Genomic DNA, 13,414 nt, shown 5'->3' with positions numbered 1-13,414 from the left:
AGACGGTAGAGGCTCGTAGCGGAGTTTGTTGGAACTAATTTTTAGGTAGCAAACTGTTCACGTGTTCACGTTGATTCGCACTGTGCTGGTCTTTTTAACAAGAATTTGATGAAAAAGTCTACATATTGAATTGAACTGATCGATTTCTTTTGCCAATACGACAGAAACGATATTATAATTACCATAGAGCATAGAAAATGCAGTCAGCCAAATGTATTCTTCAAGCGACACGATCTTCTAAAGCATGCTTCTTGAAACTTTTTGAAACTGTGTCAAAGGTACATCTCTCATCATCAATAAATTGAAACTAACCATTTCAGTCATTTTCGCTGTTAATAGAATTATTTAAAATTATTTAAAATTATTAAGAATTATTTAAATGTCTTTTCTTTCTTGCTAGACTGGAAATTTAGGAATATCCAGGTTTCTTTACAATTACAACAAGTCTTTTGGCAAATATGATGTGGTGCGACCTTGGGCGGTATCTAAAAAAGCAGATGTACCCGCGTATATACCTCAACCATCCTACAGTCAATCCTCGATACCGGAGGAAGGACCGATGACAGTCGAGATAAAGGACACGTATCAAATCGAGTGTATGAGGCACAGTTGCAACCTCGCTAGTCACATTCTCCATCAAGTTGATAGAATAATTAAGGTGAATTATTTTATTTACGTACTATACAGTGTGACGTATCGCAGCGTACTTGTATGTAAAATGAATTCGATGTACGCTAGCCAGGCATCACGACTGATTCTCTGGACAAGCAAGTACACGACATGATCATCAGTAATGGAGCTTATCCGAGTCCACTTAATTATTGTGGCTTCCCAAAGTCTATATGCACGAGTGTGAACAATGTTGCTTGTCACGGCATTCCAGACAGCAGGCCTTTGCAAGAAGGCGATATACTTAATGTCGACGTAACAGTGAGTAACTTTGCCTTTTTTTAAGAGAAGTATTTGTAGTTTTCACTGTACTTCAGGAGTACTAGAAATTATTTAAAACGAAGCTTATTTATGTGCCTGTTTAAGTAGGTGTACCTTAATGGCTATCATGGCGATTGTTCAGCTATGTTTCAAGTGGGCGAAGTGGATGAAGAAGGCAAGCGATTGATAGCAGTTACAGAATTGTGCCTAAAATCCGCCATTGAAATATGCCAGCCGAATGAATATTTCTGCAGTATTGGTACTACACATTACAATACAGAAAAATCTCTCTCTTATAGTTATACTATTATCTTAGTTTCCTGCAATATTTGTAAGCCATAGCTCTTGAGCCACTGCATTTTTTCCAGGTAACGTAATAGAAGAAATCGCAAACAAGCACAATTTTAATGTAATACCAGTATTCGTTGGTCATGGCATTGGGACCTATTTTCACGGTGCTCCAGACATTTTTCACTGCGGTAGAGTAAAAGAGATGTCTTATCAGTCAATACACGTTAATCAAAGTCAAAGTCATATCGTATAGTTTTTTAGTAGATTTTATAATTCAATGTAATATAAATTATAATTAAAAATTCGAGGAATTTATTACATATTAATTTATTATATATATATATTAAAAAGATATGTTAGATTCTCAACTACATATACTGGAATATGTAGTTATTACACCTGCTCTTTCCTATTCCGCAGCAAATGATTATTCGGGAAAGATGAAAGCAGGCATGACGTTTACCATCGAGCCGGTTTTGAGTCAGGGAATGACGCAGATTGAAATCCTGAATGATGGATGGACGGCTTGCACCGTCGATAATTCTAGGACGGCTCAAGTTGAACACACAGTTTTGATAACGGATACTGGGTGCGAAATATTAACACTCTAGTCTACAATTATCATTATTATCACTGTTCACGCACACTAAAACTAATATTCTTATTAAATGTATTATTTTTAGTATCCATTTGTTAATCAATATTTTATTCAATATTAAATTAAACATACAGAAATCTTATTTTTTTCGCCATCCATTCTCAAATATTTTTATTCGCAAATATTATTCGACAATACTCCCTAGCAGATAAAAATAGAAATGATATACTGAGTTTATATTTATTATTACTAAGCAAGACAGATTGTATTATATATTGATGGAAACATTGACTTATTCAAAGAAGAACAGACCTTTACCATGAACTTTATTTATTATAACTTATTTTAAGGAAATGAGAAAACATTTATTTCACAGGATTGCAGGTCCCCAATAACTGTCTAGACTGACCGGCCCTCGCAATTCGATTCCTTCTTCCTTCGTGACAATACCAATATGAAACTGAGAGACAAATTAGACGATCAATAATGCTAATTAAAATTAATCTTATGCTTATGTGTAAATGCGTAATTGCGATACTGTACCTTTGGGAAAGATCTAGCATCTCTGTAAAAGAGAACCTGCATCGCTTTATACAAATGCTCAAGTGCTTCCTCCTTGCTCATTTGATTATTTTCCTCATAAGCTTTTCTTAATATGGGCGTTGCCATGTAAGCGCCGTATCCGGTTGCGATCACTGGATCGATGTAAGCAGTCCCAAGCTTGTCCACGGTTCCCAAAAATCTGGAATCACAAAATCGTGATTTGCAATAAATTCAAAAATCCTGAAATCCGAGGAATTAAGCATAAGATGAATAATAGTTACGGTTTCTCGTTGTCTATTCCAGCAATAACAAAATTATTCCAAAACGGATCGAAATTCGACCGCCTGTTGTACATGACGCGCGTCAGCCAGCAATGCAGCGCTTTCGGCTTCAGAGTAAATCCGTCATCTAGGCATTTTTCTTCCAGACTGAAATAGAGATATTAATATTAATTTTTATTTATATTAATTATATTAATAATTATATTAATAATAAATGAGAGAAATTGCTTTGTCGGTTGAAGGAACTCACATTTTCCTTTCTATGTAACTTTTGATACACTGGAAATCCGCGTAATCCCCGGACGCGCCAAGAATGATGTTCTCGTTGACAACCATGAGACGTTCCAGATTTCTGTAGCGAGCCAATGATCCGTAGGATCCCAGAATGTCAGCCGCTATGACGATTCCGTCTTTGAACTGAATGCCGACGACGGAAGTGCCAGTCGTTATCGGCGCTCTGTGGAAAGTCGAACAGATATAGGTTAGAACAGTTAAATTGCTACTTTATTATTGAATTTCTTGTACAATTTCAACCGATTTGAGTTATATTTTGCGTAGATTGGCTCTGCACGAGAGAACCGTGACATGCGAATTTCGCGAGCGTCATGCATATAGGTTATGATACACAAATGTACGTGAACAAGCGAGACGATGGCAGATTTAGATCGGATAAAACGTACTGTGATTTTTGGAATCCACCGGTGCCGTACTGGCTGCCTGGAAAGTGATAAAATGCGCCGGGTGACGGTCCATTGTGCCACAAAGGTGCGATATCCTTATCAGAGAACGCCATGTTTATTACTGTCACTTCTTGCCTCATTCATTGTACGCATTGGTACCAACTCAAGATCTCGTAATCGTTCATTGGTCTATTTTACCAGAGAGGAGCCTGAGAGCGGTCACGCTCGCGTTTTAACTGCAACGCCTCAAACGTGGACACATGCGTTCCACTTGACGCTCCCAACGCTCGCGGCGTCATTCTATCTTTATTCAATATTCAGTGAGCAATAAAGACAGAATCACTTCAATCACTTCAATGTCCACGTTTGAGGCGTTACAGTTAAAACGCGAGCGTGACCGCTCTCAGGCTTCTCTCTGATTTTACATTGATCAATTTTTATAGCTTTGTATTTCTAATTATTTCCGTATTCTATCATTTTTATTATTGAAAAATTAAAAGAATTATTGTGATTAATTCATTGTCTATCGACCATTTTTAATACTATACTTCCAATTTTGCTTTTATGATTATTTTACGACTAGGTTCATGTCATAGTTTCGATCTTCGAGAATCGCAATCAGCGCTTCGATACACTTTGAATGGCGGCCAGTAATAAAACGCGCCGCGGCGGATTGCAGTCGTGTTCGATTTGCTCCGTGTTTTTCACGATCCGTTGTCACTCGAGAAACAGATCCAATGCGCAAAATGTTACCACGGATGTGCCGCGAGAAAGTGGCGGAGTGCGTTTACCGTCGCGTACAGTCGCTATCACAAGCTGATGTCAGGCTCGCGAACGATTCGTTTTTGTGTGCCGGAGATCGAACGAGATCACTTCTTCTTCGCAAATCTGGCTTCGCTTACTTCAGCCTTCTTATCAGCATCGAAAGCACAGTCATCGCTAGGTATGTTGTATATAATATAACTTTTCATAGCTAGTTGTATTATATTAATTATATCCCTTGTAATTATTTATAATTCCTGTAATATTTAAGTAACGTAGGATGTACAGTTAAACGGAGGCCATTTTATGATGTCGTACTTTACCTATCGACGAGATTCTATTAAATAATTGTAGCATAATTTAATTTAATGCGTAATTTAGATCTCACGACGTCCTTATTTCATAAAAATTTTCGATCTATATCTTAGTTATAACTAAATCCAAAATTTTCCACCTTAAAATAACTAAGAATAAACTTTCTCCTTCGAATTTGTGCATGAATTAAAATCGTATTCCTATTATTAATACAGCTCCGTGTGCAGTTTCAAGGAAGGTTATATAACCAAAATCATGAAAATATAATTTCTCTTATTAGATTTTCTACACATTTTCTCTATTAACATTATATCTCGTCATTATATTATTGCAAACAATATGTATTTTGCATTCAAATGCAATAATAATATAATATATATAATATTTCTTATTATTTATTAAAAAATAATTTCTTTTGATTTGTATACGGCACACACGCACGCGCACAGATATAAGACAATATGTTATATCGCGGAGTAAAATTACAATCTTATTATTTAAATATTGATTCAAGGAACAATCTATAAACGTGTACATACGCGCGCTCTAATGCTTTCTCATCTTAGATAATGATTGTCGTCAATTATCATTATTTGTTAATTATATACGACAAAACTTACAGATTTATAATAATTAAAGAGAGAGATAGATTGTCGAAATGAATACTGCAAGCACGACACTCGAAAGCAGATGCACACATGACGAGTTCGGATCCTTTTTCTTCTCGGGTGGTGCCGTATTATTTGCCAAAGCCGCGTTAATCGATCTCATAAGAGGATAATCACGTCCATCGATCGGATTCATATCGCCGTGAAGCGATGCGCATTTGCCGCGAAAATCATCCGTGTCGATGCTCCAAACCATAACGCCCCCCAAGTTTTGACTTTTTGCGTACTCCACCTATAAAAGATTAATCATTTAATAATATTGTACAACCAAATCGCATATTTTTGGGAAACACAATGTAGCAAAGGAAGAAATTCTCCTTGAAATAATAGGAAAATAAAATTAGAAATTGTGAGGAAAATAATGTAAGTTTTAGTAAGATACATTACACAATTAATACCTTGATCATTATCGCTTTGCGATCATCATAAACTACAACTTGATCTTTTTTAATTGCGTAAGCTGTACTGCTGTACTCATCCCATCCAGTTGTCCAATTTTGCGGGTTTACTACCAACGTCTCGCAAATCTTCACAGAAAATATTTAATTAATTAAAGTATATTATACAATATATTTATATTATTTTATATTACACACATTACGTATTTTTGAAAACTATCAGCATTTTTATACTACGAGATTACAACTATACTATAAAAAGTAGAAGAAAAAGCTATAATTGCAATTAAATATAAAATTTACGAATTGTGAAAAATAATTAGTTAAATACCTCGTTGAATCCCATAAAACCGTCTTCGGATGTGTAAGGTCCTTTGAATCCATTATCCAGACTGGGCAAACCAATCGGATTTACTTTAGGCGTTTCTGGTACACTAGTCAAAATGAAAGTTCTTCCGTACATTGCCAGTCCTAAGACTAGTTTTTCAGCCGGGGTCCCTTGTTGCAACAAATATGTAATGGTATCTTCCTAAACATTGATTACATAATTTTCTTCTACATGTGTTTCCTTCTATTTCCACTTATTAATCTTAATTCTTTTTTAATCTTTATTTCTTTCAACATTTTTGTCTTGATGTCTTTTAAATAACGTATATCTTGCGCAATAAGAACATAAATTGTCAATAAGTCTAGTCCTAGTGCACTATTCCATTAATATTCTTGATAACATATTTCTAACAGACAATACAATCTAAATGACACTACTGAGATTACAAGTTTATATATATGTATATAAACGTACTTTGATAATTTTATTTGAAAATCGTGTTTCTTACCACACTTAATTTATCCTTGCTTCGCAATGGTGAATTTGGAAGAACCTGCTTATTCCACGCTCCATGATAATCATAGGCCATCACGTGAATGTAATCAAGATATTTTGAAATCTCAGGAATATCGTAGGCTTCATTGATAGTGCGCTTGACCGCGCTTATAGCTGCTGTTAATGAAAAGCGATGTTCTGCAAAGGCATCTCTTAGTTCCTACAGTGCAACGAATAATAATGCTGTAATAAATACATATTCTTAATTAATAGACAAATTGGTAAAGATACTCGTACCTTCACGAGGCTAACAAAATTTTGTTTGTCGTACGAAGCACCACCGCGACTGCCGGGAAATTCCCAATCAAGATCTAGTCCGGTGAATCCGTATGTCCTGTCGCAATAAATTCAATTCTTAGAAAGAAAATCACAATCAAAATGTGAATAAGAAGGAATGAAAATGAATAATAATAAAATAATAAAATAAATAATAATAAAAAGAAAAGAAATTAAAATTAAAGAGAAATGACTTTCATTCGATACATATCGAAACTTTTAATATTTTATAATACATACTTTTCAATATTAATTATACGGCATATAAAAGATATTTTTAGAAAAAGTATCTTTTATGATTTTCTGAACTATTACTGTTTTGATATTTTAAAGAAAACGTGTATTGCTGATACACATGATATCTAACTTATAATAATGAACATACTTGAGAAACTCGACGGTGCTAGCAATAAATGTTTTTCTGCGATCGGGCGATGAGGCCATCATCGAATAATTTGCACTGCCTTCGTTCCATCCACCGATGCCGAGTGATACTTTCAGGCCTTGCTTGCGAAGTGCTGTCATTTTTCTGTAGTTGCCTATTTCTATAATCAATAGATATTTTCCAAATTATATTGGAACAATCTGAGTTTTATATGATTTTTAAATTGAGTTAAGAAAATCTAACAAAAGCAGAAATTTATTTTTGGCATAATTTAACAATTGTAAGTTATTGTAATTTGGTACTTCAGTCTCACATTAATAAGTTTAGAAGATTATTTATTCTTTAATTAATTCATTAATCTTTTACGGTGATTTTTGAAAAGACACTAACGTGATGAGATGTAAGTTTGATTTCATATCGAGGTTGTAATTACCTTCCTTTTCCATATCCGCCCAAGGATCCAGACTTCTTATTGTCCAGTTTGATGCATTTATGCCAGCAAATGCGTAAATTAAATGGGTGCAGTGTTCCGGACGAAGATCTTTTAATGAAAATGCACCGTTTCCTGGTCTGTAAGCTGCCCAGGAAGCAACGTAACAAACGACTACTTTGTCATGTTTTGGTCTCGAAAGCCCTAATAAAATGCATTTAAAATGTATGGAATTACATCAGCTATATTTTAGGAGACTTTAATTTTCTTTAGAGAATCCAAAACATTTGTATCTGCATTAATTACTCACGATATAAGTTATTATTATAAATGCTTGGACAAAAATTAATTTAGTAAATTATACTTGAATACATATAAATTGAGGAACTTGATTGCCAAATCATATAATCAACTTTTACAGAACTTTAAATTAACAATTAATTATACAAAATTATTTCGTATCAAAAGATTGTGAAAGACAATTTTCATTATTAATCATTTCAAAGTAGTTAAGATTTATCGACGAAGGAATGCGACGTGATAATTTCGGGACACCTTATACATACATTCGCGAGCTCTATGAAATGTCGCGTCCTCGCTCTTCGATATACCGGCTTTTACTTTCGCTCGTGAATACGTAAACGTTGGGAATTAACATAATTGATTGAGTACAGTGTGATATTATATATTCTACATTATTAATATGAAATAACGTTTATATTAATCGCAAATAGAGCAATATTATGTACAAACTTACCGTGAGCACCGTAAATCCCAAAAAGTAGAATCGTGAGTAGAAATGCCACGTCGGTGAAGGACATTGTAGTGCGCTGAACTTCCTCAGTGCGATATATTTTACGCGTACGAGAAACTGTAATAGTATTCGTTATAGATATTTGCAATACGTTGAGTACAGTAAATGTTAAAATTCCGTGTTCGAGAAATCATGAATTGTCGCGCCAATTTTTATCACATATTTTTATTATATATATATTAAGTATTATTTTATTATATATATATATATTAAGTATATATATATATATGTTAAGTATTATTCACTGCAATTCTAACTTAAGTAAATTAAGAGTAAATTAAGAGGTTTACGATTTCTGAAATGTTCCTTCGTAGTTTTGTTTAATTGTCTAGTTTAATTGTCTTCGTAATTTTGTTCAATGTTTTTCTTTGATCTGCAATAACAGGCTAATAATGGGAAATAATAGTAAGAAATATTAAAATGTTACTGCTACTGTTGTCACAAGTAGTTTCTCAATTATTTAAACGTGAAATACACAACATACTTATGCTAACACAGAATACCGATGCCGCTACGTTCAACTGCAAACTGCAGACTGACTTTAAGAGTCAGATACGCGCGCGTATCTGACTCCTAAAGCCAGACCAAATCACTTTCACCCATAACTGTTCTCGAACGAGAGACGAGGAGAACTGCAATCGCGAGAAGGATGCATTCAGAACCTGTTATATATTGCCGGAAATTTGCTTTGTTACACGTGAAGTTTTGAAATAATCTCATGTCATCTTATATTCTTATAATCTGTTTAAATTACGTATACTTTATAAATAGATATTGTTTGGAAAAGAGAAAAAAAGAAGAAAAAAAGAACAAAAGAACAAAACATAAAGAAATAAAACGAGACGCACAAGGTAGAGAAAGAGCAGAAAGGTAGATTACGATAAAGTAGAAAGAGGATTATAAGAACATGAAGAGAAATAAAATAGGACGCTCTAAACAGGAAAAATGGAGAAAGGAAGAAAGTTAAATAATTAGAATAAAAAATGTAAATAAAGCAAAGCGAGAGGATGGCATTCACGACAATGTTCTGACGTAGATTTAAATTTGCCAGTTTTACATGAATAAGATACTTCTTTTCCATTAAATAGTAAATTGAAAAAATGTAGGACAAAAAATTTTTTCATATATTGTATATGAAGCTCTCCGAGCTAGTTAAGGTTGTATCTAAAATACCGACGAAATAATATTAAAAATATAATTTTACGATACTTTGCGTAGTTTGAGAAATTCATCGTGTAATGATGAACGTTTCCATTATACCGACGATCGGCATCAAGGTTCTTCAATTATTTTCAATTCCATTTAAGGGGATCCTGGAGTCGTCTATCTTACCATGAAATTCATTCCTATGAAACTTTTTCTTGGTTGCATAGAACAACAAATTCTTTTTCATAATTACAATACACACAGAAATGCACATGTATTATAAATAACTAATTTCTTATTTGATAGCTTTCATGGACGTACAGTAACTATATTACTATATTATTGACCAGTATGTCCAATAAAACATAAATATAACCGCCGTATTACTAATTATTGTGCGTTGGAGCAAATATCTTGAAGCTCCATTTCGAACAATGGTCTCGTTCAACCATTGCAAGTAATAATCGACTCGAGAGTAAACACCCGGCGAATTAGGACGAGCGCATCCTTCTCCCCAAGAGACAATGCCAACTTGCATTCCATTACATAGCAATGGTCCACCACTGTCACCCTGAAAAAACGTACCATACATTTATCATTAACGGAATAATACGAGATTTATCGTTCATATTATTTTTCGCTCCTGATTTTTTGAACAAACTGAGAAACATGAAAATTTTTGAGGAAAATTGTGATTTTACAAGACCTGATTGTACGAAATCTAAACAGTTTAATATCAACCTGACAAGCATCGCGACCACCCTCTGGTAAACCGGCGCATAATTGTTTCTTCTCATGCACATTCGGCATAAGGCATTTGTCGGGTGAAATTAACGGAATCCGAACGTGTCGTAAATACGTACCACTTCCTTCCTGTATAAAGAAATAAAGAAACAAAAGAGAATGAATGATAAATTATAGTGATGATACATATTAAAAAATGATGAATACTAATCAATAAAAATAATTAATATTATATTAAACAAAATCTAAGATAATTCTGTCCCAATTAGCCAAATCCTTTATTATGCACATGCACTGAACAAAAGTGTTGTTACGCAGTCCATGTTTGAAAAAATAATTTTAGCAAAAAAGGAAAAATGCAAAGTGCTTCTGTTGGGCTATATTTTTTTCAACTGTGTACTCATCTATTATATGAAGCATTTTGTAGCAACTTACATTTGAACCAGGTATGTGCCGACCCCATCCAGCTACGACGCAGTCCTCCATATAGACCTCGTATATATCCGTAAGATATCTCGGGGGAATCACGACGTATTGGACGTATGCGTTTCTGTAAAGGGGTCTCTTCAGCTGTAAAAGGGGTCACGAATGACAGTAAATGGCCGCGCGCGGTGGTTACAAGGTTTGCTCACTTTATTATCGACACAGAATTATATACACGGCAATAAATAGTCACCCTGAACAATCCAATATCGTTTCGCATGTCCGAGAATCGAAACTCTGCGTGCGGCAATGTCTTGTCTATCAATTCCATCTGCATGGAACCCCAGCTTGGTAGATACACGTAGGTCGCGCCGGCGATCACGTAGAACAGACGCGGATTTTCCGCTACCCACGTGCCGTCGAGTGACCGTCTTTAAACAACGACGAATTAACTGTTCATATTCGTTTCACATAAACGTTGGAGCGGTAAGAAAAGGTGAGGCACAATCAGACGCGAATTTAAGGAAATCGTTGTTTTTTGTTTTGTTAAGATTATCTTGTATATCTGTTAGCCTTGTGTCTATGCATTGTTAAATATATTGCTAAACGAATTTCGGGAATTCAAGAATTCCTAGATAACGAGCTTCAATGATATTTAGCAATATTTTGCTAAATATGTACGAGTTATTCATCAGCAAAATATAAAAAATTTAACGCTTTCTGTATTTATTTAACAAATAAATAAAAAACTTTATCTATAAAGTTAATATAATTATTGACGAAAATAAATAAAGATGGTTGAATAATGGATTTAAGCATTGAGCGTATTCCTTCAAAGACAATAAAAAGTAGAATAAAAATTTAATAAGATTGCCCGTTATCTATGTAAAACTTAATTTTGGGATATGTATTGTGTCTATGTACTGGAATAGGAATATATCATTGTCATACATCATTACAGATAAGGCTTCTTGTATTGTGTGTTCTAATTACTACACTTCTTCGATCTATCTTGTTCTCTTAAATTTCTCTTTCAGAATATCTCGTGTACTTAGTCTCGTTGCAGAAACGTGTGAATTGTGTCCGATTGTGCTCCAATTTCCCTCCACGTGCAATCACGGGCGGCCGAGCTGACTCGTAAAACGGAAACTACGTTCGCGCGAGTAGTACATCACCGCTAGTACACAGCTAATCGATACACAGATAGATATCGCGACAGATATCATTGCCTTAGGATCTAGCGCCGCTAACCTTCTCGTTACTCACGAAATACGTACTCTAGACAGCGCGTCTACTCACAGATTCGTAACGAAACGAGACGTAAATCGCACAGCGGGCGAGAGAACGAGATTGAAGAACGAATTACGCTTACTCGTTTTGTCTGATAACTTCCCGCTATCGAAAGACCCCGATATATCGATGATATATCTTATACCCCATCGATATTCTTAGTCTGATACAATTAAATTATTATAATTATAATAATTCGGTTTTTTGCCAGTTCTATTCGCCCACTGTCATTACCTAGTCCAAAGGAGGGTTCCATTTAGTAGCGAAAATATAAATCCAAACATGTGTGTGTTCCATACACGTGGTTTGCACATACGTGATATGAACTGGCTACCATTCGTGGATGTGTTCCGGATTTACACAATTGATCCGTACGGATACATCTTTTTATCATTTTTTGAAATAAATAATACAATTTTAGAAAGAACCAATGCGTGGTTTTTCAAACTGGATTACAGATAGTTGGAAGAATAAGCTGATACTTTAACAAGTTGTGTGATTTTTCACAAATGGCAGCGAATTATATCTTGTCAGGACATGATTTTCTTACGAAATATCATATCAAACACAAGTCTCGCTTTCTCTTTCGTCAACAAATATTAGACGAATATCTGCAGTAGCAAGGAGGTTAAACACGGCTACTAATACCTCGTGCGTGGTGTAATCCTAAAATATCTTACCAGAGCGTTCGGTTCGCTGTTTTGCACAATTGCACAATTATATTCCCGAGAATATCTGACTAATCTTTATATCTCAGTTTCTTCTCCCGTTTTCCCTTTTTTCTCTTTCACGAAACTTACTTTAATTTTATAAAGATTTAGATCAAACATATACATCCCTCCGCAAAGGATTGATTGCTAAGGTCATTTCCTCAGCTTTCCAAAACTTTTTAAGTGAAGAACATTTTCGTTTTGTCCAAGAAAATTTTATCGTATGAGAATATTTTCAATGTTCTACATATACGAAGCAAACGGTACATATATTAACAATATACATATAATATATAAATATAATAAAAGTGTGAATGTTAGAAAATAGATTCAAACATTTCAAATAGAAGTTTTAAAACTCTTTAAACGTGAAATAAAACAAGTTAGAATACTTTAAATAAGAATACCAGAATTCTTCACATTCAATAAAGAAATTTATATTTTCTTAATTAAAGCTTTTTTCGCTTTTGTTTAAAACGAGGAAAGCTCATTTAAAATTTATGTGAATCTGTACAGCTCGAAAGGACTAAATGCTTTATATATTCGCGAAAAATATTTCTCCAATTATAATTATATATATAGATAATTCTAAATATTAAATTAAAGATTTAAGTATAAAATTATGCAAAGTCATACATGTCATATATGACTTAATCCATTTTAAATAGAAATATAAAGCTTTTCAAAAAAACATTGTTATCACATTAAAATTAATATTATTACAATAAAACGCAAATACAGGGTGAGGCACCTAAAACAGGCCACCTGAATATCTCGGCTGTTATTGGTGATAGAAAAAAATGTGTCAGACCAAACTTGCATGGTTTCGAGGGACACATAATTTGTT

At 34.1% G+C, this 13,414-nt stretch overlaps 4 protein-coding genes across 5 annotated transcripts; 1 reads left to right on the top strand and 3 right to left on the bottom strand.

The window, feature by feature from the left end:
* Positions 1–51: 51 nt before the first annotated feature.
* On the top strand, positions 52–2,121 carry LOC105278485 (methionine aminopeptidase 1D, mitochondrial). The gene is made up of 6 exons (XM_011337612.3): positions 52–278; positions 401–658; positions 739–930; positions 1,039–1,189; positions 1,299–1,409; positions 1,642–2,121. The coding sequence occupies exons 1-6, from the start codon at positions 198–200 to the stop codon at positions 1,830–1,832; spliced, it is 984 nt and encodes a 327-aa protein (XP_011335914.1). The 5' UTR covers positions 52–197; the 3' UTR covers positions 1,833–2,121.
* A 9-nt stretch (positions 2,122–2,130) lies between these two features.
* LOC105278478 (proteasome subunit beta type-4) lies at positions 2,131–3,477 on the bottom strand. Its single transcript, XM_026968929.1, has 5 exons — positions 3,324–3,477; positions 2,894–3,100; positions 2,644–2,790; positions 2,363–2,561; positions 2,131–2,279 (listed from the first exon to the last, which is right to left on the bottom strand). The coding sequence occupies exons 1-5, from the start codon at positions 3,461–3,463 to the stop codon at positions 2,190–2,192; spliced, it is 783 nt and encodes a 260-aa protein (XP_026824730.1). The 5' UTR covers positions 3,464–3,477; the 3' UTR covers positions 2,131–2,189.
* Positions 3,478–4,771: 1,294 nt separating this feature from the next.
* On the bottom strand, positions 4,772–9,516 carry LOC105278501 (probable chitinase 2). 2 transcript variants are annotated; one of them, XM_026968927.1, is made up of 9 exons: positions 8,545–9,516; positions 8,198–8,311; positions 7,444–7,644; positions 7,011–7,170; positions 6,587–6,683; positions 6,303–6,509; positions 5,798–5,995; positions 5,467–5,595; positions 5,034–5,300 (listed from the first exon to the last, which is right to left on the bottom strand). In XM_026968927.1, the coding sequence occupies exons 2-9, from the start codon at positions 8,259–8,261 to the stop codon at positions 5,034–5,036; spliced, it is 1,323 nt and encodes a 440-aa protein (XP_026824728.1). In that variant the 5' UTR covers positions 8,262–8,311; positions 8,545–9,516. The 2 variants fall into 2 exon arrangements, with proteins under 2 accessions (XP_019886844.1, XP_026824728.1); XM_020031285.2 differs by lacking the exon at positions 8,545–9,516 and having other exon boundaries at positions 4,772–5,300; positions 8,198–8,363.
* A 159-nt stretch (positions 9,517–9,675) lies between these two features.
* On the bottom strand, positions 9,676–13,324 carry LOC105278509 (trypsin). Its single transcript, XM_011337658.3, has 3 exons — positions 10,580–13,324; positions 10,142–10,273; positions 9,676–9,971 (listed from the first exon to the last, which is right to left on the bottom strand). Exons 1-3 carry the CDS (start codon positions 10,628–10,630, stop codon positions 9,735–9,737), a joined length of 420 nt encoding a protein of 139 aa, XP_011335960.1. The 5' UTR covers positions 10,631–13,324; the 3' UTR covers positions 9,676–9,734.
* Between the last annotated feature and the right edge of the window lie 90 nt (positions 13,325–13,414).

This window comes from Ooceraea biroi, chromosome 4 (assembly GCF_003672135.1).
Source record: "Ooceraea biroi isolate clonal line C1 chromosome 4, Obir_v5.4, whole genome shotgun sequence".
Classification (NCBI taxonomy): domain Eukaryota; kingdom Metazoa; phylum Arthropoda; class Insecta; order Hymenoptera; family Formicidae; genus Ooceraea; species Ooceraea biroi.
This window is presented reverse-complemented; position numbering and strand designations above follow the sequence as displayed.